At 33.7% G+C, this 15,997-nt stretch overlaps 1 protein-coding gene across 4 annotated transcripts in view; it reads left to right on the top strand.

Moving 5' to 3' along the window:
* VPS13A (vacuolar protein sorting 13 homolog A) overlaps positions 1-15,997 on the top strand; it is a 107,004-nt gene that overhangs the window by 10,482 nt on the left and 80,525 nt on the right. For all 4 annotated transcript variants that reach the window (XM_054288370.1, XM_054288360.1, XM_054288387.1 and 1 more), the window contains exons 6-19: positions 487-596; positions 855-914; positions 1,848-1,907; positions 2,118-2,198; positions 2,631-2,688; positions 4,666-4,793; positions 5,005-5,111; positions 5,744-5,915; positions 6,285-6,347; positions 10,028-10,163; positions 10,748-10,842; positions 11,616-11,758; positions 13,055-13,256; positions 13,333-13,447. In XM_054288370.1, the coding sequence (XP_054144345.1) occupies positions 487-596; positions 855-914; positions 1,848-1,907; positions 2,118-2,198; positions 2,631-2,688; positions 4,666-4,793; positions 5,005-5,111; positions 5,744-5,915; positions 6,285-6,347; positions 10,028-10,163; positions 10,748-10,842; positions 11,616-11,758; positions 13,055-13,256; positions 13,333-13,447 (1,530 nt within the window). The remainder of the gene's footprint in view (positions 1-486; positions 597-854; positions 915-1,847; positions 1,908-2,117; positions 2,199-2,630; positions 2,689-4,665; positions 4,794-5,004; positions 5,112-5,743; positions 5,916-6,284; positions 6,348-10,027; positions 10,164-10,747; positions 10,843-11,615; positions 11,759-13,054; positions 13,257-13,332; positions 13,448-15,997) is intronic.

The raw sequence follows: 15,997 nt of genomic DNA, 5'->3' as shown, positions 1-15,997 counted from the left end.
TTTTGAGCGTTGATGTGATCTGATATAAATTAGGCTTTTGAAATACTGCTTTTTTTTATCGCATGTTATCTGACAGTTTCTTTCCTCTTTCATAAGAAAGAGTTTGTTTCCAGTGTCAAAGCATTTTTACCAGTACAGCTTTTTAAAGGTTTGTTACAATTTCTTCTTCATTACATGCGGATTGTAATCTTTTTAAATTCAACTTCTGGTACTTCCAAGAAGTATGATTTGCTCTCTTAGAGTATTGGTGGGGGCTGGTCATACTTTTGAACTATCTGATTCTTCACTCTGCAGGTAGTAAAGCTAGGAAACCTTCTAATCTGAGAGTGTAAATTTTGTAGATTATACAGAGCAAACATGTTTCTATACAACTGGAGTATAATGTAATAGAAAACACTTAAGCTAAATGTATTGTGTTATTGTTTTATCTAATTAAGAAAATATTGGAATGTAAACAAAATATTAAATTGTTTTCCTTTAACATAGATAAAGTAAAAGAAGAGAAACAAGACACTTTTGTAGAAAAGCTAGTTACTCAGGTCATCAAAAATCTTCAGCTGAAAATTTCCAACATCCATATTCGCTATGAAGATGATGTAAGTGCTTTTGTATATCTTACCGTAAGGGATTGTGCACTGTAACATGAAATTGGGAACCTGTCTGATTTCTTCTAGTTGCTTTTTATGCTGAGAGAATATTAGTAAAGTTGTGGACTTTTATTCTTTTGATAAAAAAACCCAAACAAACTGAAAAAAAGCTTGGACAAAAATGTAAAGATACTTAAATCTTTAGCCAAATATATGCTTGTAGAGTATGAAATAATTATTTTTTTGTCTTTTCCTGTGTTCTGTTAGATCACAAATCGTGATAACCCCTTGTCATTTGGGATTTCACTTCAGAATCTAAGTTTGCAGGTAATTTTATTTTTCACTTTTTATCTGAAAAACTTGTTAATATATACCAATAGGCGAAGTTGTGCTTTTGTGTGTTGTGCTTTCTGGTAGCATACTGTCTAATGGAAAATACACCTGTAATTATCAGCAATGTACAATAGTATGGTTTCCAATACGCTTTACTATATTTGGGCTGTTCATTCTGAATATTTTACTGAAACTGACTTGAGCTCCAAGAAAAAAAGTTACTGGCTGATAACAGGAAGTGGTGGGAATGGAAAAAGAAAAAAAAAAGATGACATTTTTTTTCAACTGGAGCTAATTTTCTTTTTTTGATCTGTGAACTGCACTTTAAGGTGCTTAGAGTAGTAATCACAAGATGGTATGAAATTTTTTTCTGGAAAACTATGTAGTAGGATCAGTATGTTGGTTGCTGAGTTGCTCTAATTCAGTAGTTTTTGCTGTCTTAACTGCTGGTTTTAAAGAAAATATGTCCTAAGTAAATGTTACTTTCTTGAATGAAATGGTGGTTTTGTGAATGCTTTTTCCTAGCACATTAAAGGGTCTTCTTTAGGCTCAAACTAAAATTGCTTGCTTCCAGAATTATAAATTAATTCTTTCCCTTGTTTATCTCTCTCCAAAGAGCCTGTCCAAAAATATTATTGATGTAAAGGAAAACAGTTTACAATAATGAAAGCAGAATCTTAGAGTACCTTTGGTTCTTGTGTACAGCCTGTCAGAGTACATACATGTACATGTTTTTGGAGGAAGTAGCCTTTTCAAGCTTTCACTTAAAGTAATGCATTAATCATCTTAAATCAGAAGATTGTATTCCATTATTTTCCATGGCATTTAATAACAATGATGTTACTGTCATTTTGTGTAGCTTGTTTCAGTTATAACATGTTGGTGGATTATAGATACTGGAGTATTTTTGTTTAATTCTCATTTCAGACCTCAGATAAGAATTGGAATCCTTGTTTACATGATGAAACTGCCAAGTTGTTCCACAAGGTACAGTATAGACAGTATGCTAAAGAGAGACTTGCTAATAAAACAAGCTGCATTAAAGTTTCAGAAAGTAAGATCAAGAAACCATGTAACCATGTAGACTCTATAGCAAAAGTAACATTCTGAATATTTTTATTCATCAGACTTCGTGAAATCCAAATTATTAATCTAAAATTTGTGGATAACAATACATATATTCTGTTGTATTTTCAGCTTGTGAGACTGGATAACCTTTTTGCTTATTGGAATGTGAAATCAGAGATGTTCTACCATGGTGGCTGGGATGAATCATTGGTAAGATAGTGTATCTAGTCTTGTAGTTGAAACTGGGAAGCAGAGAACATTGCTTCACATTCAGGCCTGCTTCTTTTTATGTCAGTGTCCTGGGTAATTGTTTGTAGCTAAAAGGTTTTTTTAGGAAAAAACAGTGTATGTTAAGGCTTTTATGTGATGAAAGTATAATGCTCATCTGAGAAAGTTAAAAAAATCAGTTTTCTGCCAGTAACAGAATTTAGACAATTGACGGTCATCTTACCACTGTTCAGTGATTCTTATTAGCTAAGTATAGACATATCATTCTTTTAAAAACATAGATGAGTATTTTGAATTTTACTTTGAGCCAGAGGGATTATCTGAGAACTGTTTAAAAATGCTAACATTTTGTACTTTAAAAACTTTATCTGGAAATAGAAGTGCAACTTACTGTTCACTCCATTGCGTGTGTAGGTTAACTTAAAACAGGGAGTTGCCAGCCACAACATGATTCCAGATGGTTATGATTTTGGTAAGTGTCATTTAATTGTAGTATTAATTTTTAATTGTAAGTTTTACTTCATCTCAGTGGTTGTCACTTTGGCTGTTACTCAAAGATTTTACTAAGGAGTGCAGTTTAAGCCTGGAAGAGTAACTGTCTTTGTGACAGTGAATACTGTATTGTTTAGGTATATAAAAAAAGTCTTGATAAAAGTGAGTCTTGGGTCATGTATTGTTCTAATGGAATGTCGTACATAGATTCTCATTGTTAATATCTTTTGATTAATTCCTTTATTTAAGAAGTGTAGCAACAACATACGCACTGTGTAAGTTTGGTGAATTCAGATTAGCTTGAGTATGTTTTTGAGGTCACCTGCTTTATGCAAACTGTCTTTCTTCCATGAGAGGTAGAAACAGTAATCACACAGCTTTGAAACATTAATTTCTTTTTTCTTTTTTTTTTTTTTTAGTGGGAATATTGCAAGTTATATTGCTTTGAGTATTACTTACTTAAGTCTGAAAATCACATTGGCATCGCTCAAAAATAGTGATAGTTTGCTTTCCATTGCATGGAATCATGTGTATCTGTGTGACTGTTTAGAAACTGTTCGCAAGTCTGAATGGCCTTGGAAGTGGCTTGTTCTCCAGCAGGAAAGTCCTCAGTTCTCTATAGCCAGGGTTAAAAAAGGCACTGTCAGTTTTATGCTGCTACCTTCCCCTAAAAGAGTCTCTATGTTGACTGACAGAGAGCTATGTAGTAATTTCTTCTGATTCCTTACCCCTCTTTTTTGGTTGCTGGATTTGATTCTTTTTGCAAGAAAACAAGTATTAAAACATTGTAAGTTGTTTAAGTCTTTATGTGGTAAGTTCAAAATGGGTGTATGTAAAGCTTAGGATTCAAGATTTACTCTCTTAAAATTCAGCAGTGCCATCAGAGATGCTGACTATGATAGTGTACTGTGGTAAATGAAAATTTGGTCCCATTTGAGACAAGTCTTTAAAAGTCTAAAACTTTGATAGGAAGGTAATAAGCATGAAGTCCAATTTTATCACTTCATGTAAATAAACAAATATTATACTTAAATAAACAAACAAATAAACAAACATTATACTTATGTATAAGAATCATAAAAAAATGAACTTTAGGAAGCTAAATATAGGGAGAAAATTAATTGAAATGCTACCATATAGAAGTGTAGCTAAAAGTTTCATGGTTTTTTCTTGCAAAACTGCATGTTTCCACTACTATGAACCTTTCAGAGAATTTGGAATATTGGATATGTAGGTAATGTATCAGTATTTTTGCTGAGATGAAAGAAGTCATATTTGAAAAAAATGATTTACACGAATTCAGATAATATAAAAATTCTTACTGTTGGATCAATTGCTGAAACAGATGAAAATATTGAACTAAACAGGGCTTCAAAAGCCTGATATTTCCAAACTGGAACAGATAAAATAGTTCTGCTCTGGATCTTTTTTCTTGTGATATACCTCACTTTTATGTAGAATGCATATTGATTTTGTTCCATGCTTACTTGGGCTTGAAATTAGAAATATGGAGTGTTTGGTTTTAACCATTGTTGTGAGTTATAATTTATCAAAGAGTAAAGCATTTGTAACGGCAACAACAATAACCAAATTTTAAGAAGTAAGAGTTCCTATAGTGAAATAAATGCTGTATTTGGAACTGTCTTGTATTATAAGTGTATCAGAACCAAAATGATCCCATTTGTTACAAATGTAAACTATTTTTTAAAACATATGTATGTAATTCAGTGTACAGGAAAGCTTGTGGTGGTGCTCTGCAAAATTTGGTAAATGTTGCCAGAGTGAAACTGAAAATTGAGATTGTGTTCTATTTTAAGTTGTGTTGGTGCAGTTCGTGTTTTTCAAGTCTAGCATTCTAAAACTAATAGTCTGGCATAATTTAAGATAAGTATACATATAATTTATTGCAGTCTGAAATAATTTAATTGCACTTTTTATATCAACTTGTATTTTTTAGTATTCCGCCCCATTTCAGCTAAAGCCAAGCTCCTTATGAATCCTCGATCTGATGTTGACTTTTCATCACCGAAAATAGATCTAGATGTAAACTTACAGGATATAACTGTTGAATTCAATAAGCCACAGGTACCAGTTATTTTTCTGAAGTTATATGTAATGTAGTAAAAAAGTTAGTTTGCAAGAATTAAGAAAGGTAGTCTGAAATTTTATAGTGTACATGTGGAGTCCATTAACTTAGTCTTGGTTTTTTTTGAAACTGATTTTCACTTCAAAGAGAAGCTTGATAGCTGTTGTTCTCAGAAAGATAATAATGCTCAGTTTGAATTTGTTTGCCTAGTACTTCAGTGTTATGGAGCTTCTTGAGTCTATTGATATGATGACTCGAAATCTGCCATATAGAAAGTACAGACCTGATGTTCCAGTGCACAACAATGCCAAGACATGGTAGGTAACCTTAGACTTTGAAAATAATTTGTTAGTTATTAACCTGAAATAATTACCAAGGAATTGCTTCTTTCTTAAGGAGGTTAGAACTCATTTCATTCTGAAAGGAGGTATTTTGTTTTTACAATTCTTTTTAAGCTAGCATTGTAGGAAGTTGAGGAGGACCTCATCAAACCAAAGCTGTGGATACAGTATTTGAAAACCTGTGATTGCACTCTTAAAGACCATTATCAGGAACTTAAGTCTCAGAGTATTTTTGTGTCATAAATTTGTTTAAGTGAAAGCCCCCCCTGTTACATGTTAAGTAGCTCTACAAGAACATAGCTATTGCCTAAAAACAGGCAAACCTTTGCAACACAGATGGCAAGGATTTGATTTCTTTTCAGAAGATTCCTTAAAAATATATTTTTATTACTCTCACACATGCATGCATAGATTTGACAACAATCTGTCAACTTTGTATGGGGAAAAGAGAGTAAAATTCTTTGATTTCTCAGCTCAGAAGTATGCTATTAGTCTGGGGATTTCACTCTTGACAGCTTGAATTTGTATTAAGTGAGAGACTGAAAGCTATAGGAGTCTTTTCAATATATGAAAAGAAAGATAAGCTATACATTTGTCTTTGCTTTTAGGTGGAAATATGTTATTGATGGCGTCCTTAAAGTAAATGTTCAACCTAAACTCCAAATGTGGTCATGGGAACATATTTCACATCACAGGAAGCAAGTGAAGAACTATAAAGAGTTGTATAAAACAAAGATAACATCAAAAAAACCTAGTGAAGAAATCTTGAAGTTGTTGGAGGTTAGTAACTTTCTGTTGAAGGCTTAAATATTGTTCATCTTGATACTTGTTTAAACTTAAATGTTAAAATGTTCCTCAATCACTTCTAAGTTAAAATAAAATTTTCAGTGGCCATATTTGCAACTTGTCACTACCTTTCTTTGTTAGTAGTATTAACAAATATATGAGGTGAATCTTTAAATTAGAAACTGCAAGAAAAACAGCTTAAGCTGGTGTGCTGTTCTTTTCCAGGTTTGTTTTAAGTTTTCAGATTGAGTGAATTAACTTGGATTGCACGAATTGAAGTGCTTGCTGTTGTTTCCTGTAAACTGACCTGTGGAATGTAACAATTGTTGAATTGTCAAAAATAATGTCTTATCTCTCTTCTAGGAATTTGAAAAGACCTTGGATATTTTTAACATCACTTTAGCAAGGCAGCAAGCAGAAGTTGAGGTAAAATTGCATCATTTAAATGAGTGTATGAATAACTGAAACATAAGGTTGTGGAGATTTTAGGCAGACGCCTTTTAGCTATGGTGATTGAATTGTGTACAATACAGTCTTTCAATTTTCCTTGTTCATGGTTTTTTATTATAAGGCATAGTTAGTTTTTCAGCTTGTAATTAAACGAAAATTAAATAACTCCATATGCTCTTCCTCCAAAATGAACTGAGCTTGGATAAATCCCTTTCTATTTCTGGTGGGAAAGATCTGTGTGGAGAATGTGGCCAAAGGATAATGGAAGTTAAATGGAAACACACCCAAAGCTGTCCCTCCTCACAGCAGCCTAGACTATTAGTTTATTCCTTTTTTTCCTGAAACTGTGTTACATTGAGCAATCACCTGTACTATGTTGACTCTTTGAGAAGAGATGCAGTCTTTCTCTTTGCAAATGTTACTCAGAGTACAGCAAATGCAGAATACATTTAAGAAGATTAGTGCAATTAGGCAAGATAATGTGACTTGAGTAGTTCAACTAATTTGTTAGCCTTGGTTTTCCTAGGTTAATGCACTGCTTAGTTATACATACAGTGTCTGAGTGTTTTTCTAGGTCACTGAAGTGAAATATTTGTAGTTTTTCTGAAATCTGTGATATTTCTCCATTAATAATTAAGGCACCTAAAAGTAAGCAGAAGAAGAAGTTTACAATCTGAAAGAAGGCAGTCATTAATAAACTTTATAAAGCTCAGTTACTGCTTGTGGCAGTGCTTGAAAGCAATTTGATTTTCTTTTTTTGTTTTAGCATGTGAAGTATATTTAATATAGTATAAATGCAATTGCTTCAGTCACAGATATTGTGCTGCTAACCTAAAACTCTGAAGAGGAATCTGTAAATTTGATTTTTCCTTCTATTTGTCTGCATGTACACCCCCATTTGAACACTTGTGTTCCCATTATTCAGGCTCTAACAGAACCAGAAGAAACATTCATGACTGTTCGCCTTCAGTTTGTCCAAACTGGAGTGCTTTTCAAGGGGTGGTGGAAGGTTTTGTTCTGGTTTAGTTCTCATTTGATTTTGTAGTGTATAGTTTGTCTTGGTTTTATCTTTTTCCTTCAACTTCCTTCCTTCCCCCGGTGTGATTATGCTGCTTACAAAGGTAATGTCATATTGCATTCCTGAGTACCTTCAAATCCTGAATTTTAAGATACATGTCTGTAACATTTAGAAGTAGGTGGCAAGAAAATGAATTTTCAGTTGTTTGGGCTTTTAGTCTTGCATTTGAAAAATGTTAGAAGTACATCTTGAAAGACGTGCTGGCTGATTATCTGAATATATTTCATAGTATTGAAAATCAGGTCACAGTGATTTTAAGTTGTGTTCTGTCTCCATCTATCTGTCAGGTTGCATCTGTTTTGTTGTTATCAGGTCATACCTTTGAAAAAGATTCAAAGGATTTAGAAGAGAAAAATCTACTACTGCTTCGGTATTCTGACAGTTAGCCTTAGGTCTGCCAGGTATTTAAAAGAGCACCCATTAGATATGGGCTTAGTAAAGCCAGGCAAATGATCCTGCTGTTTGTGAAGCTTCTCTGTTTCTTAAAAGCATACCCTAAGAGTTGACTTTCAAGGGCTTACTTTATCTAGACCTTGAAATCAAGCTCCTCAGAAGTCACTTTCGTGATCACAGTGCTGATTTTCGGGCTACTTTGTAACCAGAACTTAATATTCCAAACCTCAGACCTCTTCTGCTTCTTATTGCAAGTGTTTTAAGTACCAAATAGTAGCTTCAGCTTCCGTAGCTAAGCATCAAGTCTCTGTATCAGCTTGAGAAATGTTACCCTTTCAACCTAGGGCAGACTTTTAGGATTTACTTCAGTGAGAACGCAGGATAGAGTCATGGCATCATTTAGGTTGGAAATGACCTGGAAGACCAAGTTCAACTATTAACAGAAAATTGCTATGTCTACCAGTAAACCATGTTCCAGAGCACCACATCTATGTGCCTTTTAAATACTTCCAGGGGTACAGACTCCACCACATCCCTGGGCAGCTTGTTGCTTTGCTTGGCAACCTTTCAGTGAAGATCCTTTTCCTAACAGCCAATATAAACCTTCCCTGGCACAACTTGAGGCTAATTCTGCATGTTCAGTTTGCTTGTTACTTGAGAGAAGTAACAAGAGGCTGACCTACCTGGCTACACCCATCTTTCAGGTAGGTCTCTCTTCTAGTCAAAATAGTTACCTTGCTGATTAAGCTTTAAGTCTATGACTGCATTGGTTACTTAACCAATGTAAATGGAGGAGAGGGAAAGTTCAAGAAGATTCTTCAGCAAATCTTTGTAGTTCCTATACTGCACAGATTAATTTTTTTTCTTCATCGTTGCAGTAGTGGCTTCTGTCTACAGTCTCTCTTTCCCTGGGCTCTGGTGCCTGCTTCTGCCTCAGACATGTGAAAGAGTCATAGCTTTAAACATCACTTATTCTCCATGGCAGTTGTCCTTCAGCACCAACCCCTCAGTATCCCAGAAATCTGTGATCTCACAGATTTAACCTTATTTTTTCTAAGGCCTGTCCATTTTTTATTTTGGTCATTTGCTTTGTAACATCTGCTTGCTGATATGGTAGCCTTTATAAAGGTTAACCTTTATAACCTTATAACCTTTATAAAGAGGACTTTTGAGGACTTCTTCAAGCTTCTTGTAGCTTTGTGTTGTTAGATTCACATGCTGCATCATCTCTCTGAGGTGAATCAATAGTATAAATCCAGAAGCCTTTACTTTTTTGTGGTGAGTTCTGCCTTCCTTTGTCCAGTAGGTGTGTAGGTATGACAAGTCCCTACAGAGGATTGATTTATAGTCAGCTGTTTTTTTTCCTAATTGCGTTGCAGAATGCTGAGAAGGGATTCCTGTCTCACTTCCACTACAGTATCTTTAAATGTAGGGCTTATTTGCAAATGATTGTATTTTTTTGGATTGTATTAGTCACAAAGAAAGTTAGTTTGTGTGGATCACTATAGTTCTGAGAACAAATTTGTCTCTTGGATCACTTGGTGTTTGCCATCCCCACGACAGACTTTCAGTGATCAATTTTGGATGTAGTCTACACTTCCTTTGAGGACCCAATATTGGAATCATCACTGGCATCAGATAGTTGTGGAAATAATGAGTGTGAGAGGAGGGAGGGCTTCCTTACTATTTTAACTATATGTATCACATGCAGGAATAGTTAGAGTAAATACTGTATTATGAGAGTAAATACTTTTTAAATTGCTTTGGGTATCCATCTTGAAATGAAAAATACAGGGCTAATGTAAAATTTGGCCTGTGATGGCTATTTAATTGCTTATATATGTATTTTAAATTATTTAGAAAACCATTGCATATAATTTTGTGGTATTTTTGTGATGAAAGCTGGAGAGAAAATCTGCTATGTAAGAAATGTTTATTGACCTTTTATATGCTCTGTTCTTTCTTAAAGGTGGTTGTTATTATGCAAAATAAAATTGGTCCAATAATGCACTGTGTACTTGAAAAAGTGACTAGAAGGGAAACTAAATAAAAACATTTTGCCTTTTTAATGCTTGTCTAATGATCTTTTGATATGTTAGAGCTGCTCTGGGTCTATATTTTTGTTAGGAAAATGAATAAAAAGGCATTAAGAAAATTACTTACCTGAGTATTTTTTAAATTTAAGGCAGCCAAGGCTGGATTGAAAATCTACAGACCAGGAGTAAAACAGGATGATGAAAATTCTGGTGGCTGGTTTAGCTGGATATGGAGCTGGTCGGGTAGAAAGAAGGATGAAAAAAACCAAGAAGTAAAGGGTTCAAGTATGATAATTTACTGGTATTCTTTTTGTTACTAGGAATCTATTAGAGTCCTAGGTACCTAGCAGTGGAACTTGTAATCAATTTGTTACTGTATGCATTTTCTCTTAGCCTTTTCTTTTGCTTATATACTTATTAATTGCATGTAACAGAGGTTATACAATTGTACAACTCCTCCATAGTTCCTTCTGAGCTGTGTTTAATACAGTGGAAATTAATGGAATGTAAACAATTTTACTTGCATTCATTTTAAAATTTGCATATTTCGTGAAATGTATATTTGATATATGAGGCACCTAGTAAAGATTATGGAACATAGAAACTTAATAACAAAGGCTGCTTCTGTTGTTAGCAAGATAAGAAATAGAATAGGTAAGGAAAAAATTATAAGAGCATTTTAAAGCATGCTTTAGATTTGCAAGACTTGGCTTTAAACCCAAGGGTATTTTCTTTTGCTAATTCAGGACAGTAATGTTGACAGTATCTACTCTGTATTGTAGAGCTACCAAGCACAGAAAAGTGTAGAACAGTATTTGCATTTTTTAGATCTCTATACTCAGTTTAACTAACCTCTTGAAATGTGACAGGTCTTGAACAGCTGATGACACAGGAAGAGAAGGCTAAACTTTATGCAGCAATTGGATATAGTGAAACAGCTGTGGATCCAACCCTTCCAAAATCAGTAAGTCATAGCTGGCTGTATGGTATAGCTTCATCTACTAAAAAAATCTCCAAAGATGATAGGAAATCACTTTTAAATTACTTGAAGCTTTGTCTCTATATTTGAATATTGTTCTGATACCTTTTAATGAAATTACTGCATGCCAGTTTTCTGCATCCTTAGATGCAGTTTTAGTATAGTGGTTACAAAGCTTACTTTTGGATATTCTTAAATAGTAAAGAATAAATTTTTACTTGCTCTAACAAGAATAGGATAATAAATGTAGTGTATTGTAGTTTAAATATTGAAGGATATTAATATGTCATCTTACAATATTCAAAAGCTTTTTAAGAAAATGCACTAGGGGATCTTAATAAAGGATCAGGAAGTGCACTGTAAAATATAAGTGATAGTAGATGAGGTAGAATAAGTGATTATATATTATATAAAGAAAGAGATGATTCAAGGATTGTACTGGGAAAGAGCAACATTTTGAACCATTCGGAAATGGTCTGATAAATCCTCTTATTGTGTGATACCAAGGATGAAATGATGAGCTGCTTTCTACCTCTGCATCAGAGGGTCTTTTTCACAAAATTTGGTAAAGATATAAAAAGACTCATATTTGTGAGGATACTCTGCCTCTTTGTAGACTTTTACACCAGCTATGATACGAGCTATGCGCAAAAGCAGTAGTTTCAAACTTAGTTGTAGCTTTCATCTCTTCAAAAATTGTATCAAGATGGATATTAATGTATTTTATACTCCTATGTTGTTTTTTTTGGCATGTCTAGTATGAAGCCATGAAGTTCTCTGTGAACTTATTAAGCATGTCGATATCAATAAGAGAAAACATGCAAACTCCTCAGCTAATAGAATTTGCATTAACTGACTTGAGTACGGTACTTACCCAACGACCAGGTGCACAAGCAATAAGGTGAGCTTTCTCTATCAAACTGGTTTCGCCTCTCATGAAATGATGGTGATGACGACTAGTAGGCATTTTAAGACTGTGTTATGATATTTAAGTGTCATTCCTTTTGCAGTCTGGAATGAAGTTGTTCTGCGGCTGAGGGATAAATCATGGATACTCTTCCCATGACTGAATTCTCTGCATCTCCAGAGCTTTTTGTTCCAATATGGATATGCTCCTTTTTTTATTTTCAGTTTGTCATTGTTATGTGCAAACAATCCAGTTACAAACTTGTTATTTGCTTTGAAAAGTGACTGTTAAGTTTCGTTTTGAAACTTAACCTGAGCAGGGTGATCTTGTAAGCACTTGTTTGTGGGCATTTAACATGATGGAAAAGTTCTTGTGTTCCCAGTTCACTTTTGGATTTGTGGAAGAAAGATGTAACTGATGATTTTTCCTTTGTTTTATGCTCTCAGTAGGTGAGTGAAAAGCATCTAGTGAAATATTTCAATTTTATTTCAAATGCACTTAAAAATTCTGGGAGAAGGTAACCCTCCTCTTTTAAACCTTGTTCCCTCTACTTTGAGATGAGTATAATATATGTATAATATTAAGATACTATTGATCTTGATTAGTTTTATGTTGAATTTTTTCTAAAATTCTGTTTTCTGTTTGTACTCTTGTGCATCTAAATGGCCCTGACAATCCTATTGTACTAAGAAAAAGAGAAAAAATAATACATTTTTTACAGTGAAATATTTTTCTTAGAGTGTTGGGAGATAAAAAAATCTTCAACTGAGAGCTGTTGCAGAGGTGGATAGCATTTTGGTGGAAAAAAAAAATCCAAGATCCAAAAATTACTCTTGGAGTAATTAGACGATTTATCTTTGTTTTTTTCATTTGTCTGTGCCAGAACCATTTTGTCTCTTCTGTATGTCTGTTTCCCACTATAAATACACCTTCTAATTCCTGAAGTCACACTAAAGTATTCTCATTTGAATTTTGCAACTTTGCAGAATCTCTTACCTGCCCTGACACCTGCCCTCATGAAAAGTGTATGAAGGAAATAAGTTAGATGCCCTATTGTATTTAGACAGGGGCAGCTAATAGACACAAAAGATAATGAAATGGAAAACAGATAACACAGGGATGTATGTATTAAATCCTTAGAATAAGCTGTTTATAGTTAAGGTAGGGTAGAAACATATTGTACTGGTTTATGTTTTTTTTTTTCCATCTAATTTTTTATACTCTTTCCATGTAATTGTACTTAGCCAGATGGATATTGCATCTGAACAGTCTGCTTACATTTCTGTACAGGTTTGAAACAAAAATTGCCTCGCTTGAAGTTACAGGCGTGTCTCAAGAAAAGTGTACGCCCCGTCTCCTGTCTTCTCGAACAGCCTATTCAGATGACAATACCTCACTTTTAAGCATAATGTTTGAGACTAATCCTTTGGATGAGAAAGCAGATCAGAGGATTAGAATAGAATCACAACCACTGGAAATAGTATATGATGCAGTAAGTAAATATTTGAATAAGTTATAAATCGTCAAAAATCCTACTTAATAGTAAATTTACCTTATTTTTTTAACAGATGACAGTAAATAACTTAGTGGATTTCTTTAGACCTCCAAAAGATGTACATTTAGAGCAATTGACATCGGCAACTCTGATGAAGCTTGAAGAATTCCGGGAAAAAACATCAACAGGCAAGTGCTGCATGCTCTTCTCACAGCACACTCAGACAAATTTTAGATTGTAGGAGTGTTGAGTGTATCTTTCTCTATGGAGATGTGTGCATCCAAGTCATAGCTTTCTAACACCTAATAAGGTGTTTACCACCTGCTCAGTTAGCACTATTTGCTATCATAATTTCATCTACATGATGCTTCTTTAAGGAGTCTCTATAGTGGTTCAGAAGAAATATGAAGAGCATATGTACTTAGCATATGTATTTTTAGCATATGTACCTTCCTAACACACCACCTAAATAGTTGAATTATTCTATCTTATTGCAGTATGTTTATTCTAGGTATTGAATAATTTAATGTTTATATCTCTTTTAACTTTAACTGTTTCTACTTGTAGAAATATTTGTAAAATATGCTCCAAAGCCATAGATAATCTTTCAGTATTTTTAACTCCATACAGAGTTAAAAGAATTTGTTACATCTTCTGTTTTGTTCATCTGGTATGTAGAAGGCCTCAGTTATTTAAAACTCCTGAAATACTGATTCTGAGATATTAATCCTCTAAGTTAACCTCTGAAACCTTTTCAGATTTCTTGTTTCTCAGGAAATTATGCCTTTGTATAGATGTTTTTGATTTTCTGACTTCCTTGATGAATATTTGTTCTGATTTGGATTGACTCAGTTCAAGGTCTATAAACTGTATTTATCTGCTTTCCAGCTTATGAGTTTTATAGCTGTTACACTAGTTTTCATTTCATCTTGCTTATCTCTAGAGATCTTGTATTTTAAGACATGAATGTAAGTCCTGAGTACTGTGAAGACTGACCCTGAGATCTGTGGAGTTAATTTGTTCCAGTAAGGATGTCTGAGGCTTTGTAAATCAGAGATGTATCCAGCACAGTGTCCTGTTTCTGTGGGTGGGAGTGGATGCAGAGGGGAGATATTATATATAAATTACTTTTAAAAGGAAAAAACAAACAATGGATGTTTTCTTAAACCTCTTATAATTTCATAACCTATTAATAATTAAATTGTAAATATAAAAAATCTGCATACTGAAGTGATAAAAATTTTAAGAAAACTCAAGCAAAAAGTTTATTTGATTACTTCTATCAGGCTAGTATTGGGAGGGAAATCAAGCATCAATAGTATTTTTATTCATTAGTTCTTCTTCGAGTGAACTGTTTAATTAAGGACTAATATCAGATTAACCAGAATTATCAGCTTCCTTGTCTTTTCTTTCAGAAATTTCTTGAGCAATATTGACTATATTGATACAACAGTTCATTGTTGATTTCTGAGATGAAATTTAAAATTTGCTTTATATATAATATGCTTGGTTCTCTGCTCATTAGCAGCAAAAATAGTGGTGTTGATCATAATTAATATTTTGTGAAAATATGAAATCGTCCTCTGTGTTTATTCCAGTTGAGCATATCATTGCTGTAGAGGTATATCCAATACTGTTTATACCCTCACAAGAATGCCATGTTGTCCAGAGTAACCTAAAACCTTGTTCCAGTCACAAATGAAAAATTTGATGATAATGTCTCAAAATATGCAGTACATTGCTTGTAAAATCTTGTCTGAGTTTCAGAGAATTGCCAGTGAAAAAAGATTTGATCTGCAGAATATTCTGATGCAGGAGACTATGCTAAGCTCAGAGGTAGAATAAGAAAAGTGGAAACACAGAAGTATAATTAATATGTTCAGACCTGCAGTCCTCAAGAATGAGTTCTTAACACTTTCCTTTGAAGCAATAGAAGGTAGCTGGAAAATATAGGGGAACTGTGAACTGCAAAATTGAAGGAACTTGCTACACTGGAGTAGTTATGATTTTCAGCATTAAAAAACATTAAAAAAGCTTGGTTTACCAGAGCTCAGTTTATGGATTCTACTACATTTTTTCCCAAATAAAAGAAATGAGAAAATATTTACTTGACCTTTCTACATCACTCAAATTCAGCTAGCCAGTGCAAACTGATAAAATCCTGCTCTTCTTGTTACTCCAAGTTGTTTTGTCTTGCAAATCCTGAAATGTAGTTGTCATCCAGTCCTTTACTGACTAGCCTAGCTCTGCTCTGACAGGGCAACCTTTGATAATGTAGCAGATTTAATTGTTTTCTTACCAGTGGATGTGTTTACTGTCATGTTGTTATCTTCATAATTCATTGTCTTCTACTTCTGTGATCGTCAGCTTGTTGTAAACGGTAGATATTTAATGAGTTGTGGCTACATCATAAGGCAATTTCCAGATCTAACTTGGAGCAATACCATTCACTCTTCAGTTGAGCAAAAAAGCAGAATTTGATCACAAATCTTATGAATGTCTGATTTTCCCAACTAATTGCATATTTTTTGAACTTAATTTTTGTAAGATCATATATTTGCATGTCTTTGGTGTCTCAAGATGGAGATATTTGTCAGCATTTAGTGTAAACCTGTGTATCTCAGTATCAAAAAACACTAGTAGTTTGGCTAGTGTAGTTGGATACTCAAAAATAAGAAATTCTAGAGCAATTAGATTTCTGAATCTATGGAACATAGTGGGTTAATGCAGTAATTTCA

Source organism: Melozone crissalis, unplaced genomic scaffold, assembly GCF_028551555.1.
Source record: "Melozone crissalis strain CALT ecotype California unplaced genomic scaffold, PUWL_Pcris_2 ptg000005l_1, whole genome shotgun sequence".
Taxonomy (NCBI): domain Eukaryota; kingdom Metazoa; phylum Chordata; class Aves; order Passeriformes; family Passerellidae; genus Melozone; species Melozone crissalis.
The sequence above is the reverse complement of the archived record's forward strand: the minus strand, read 5'-3'. Positions and strand labels throughout refer to the sequence as shown.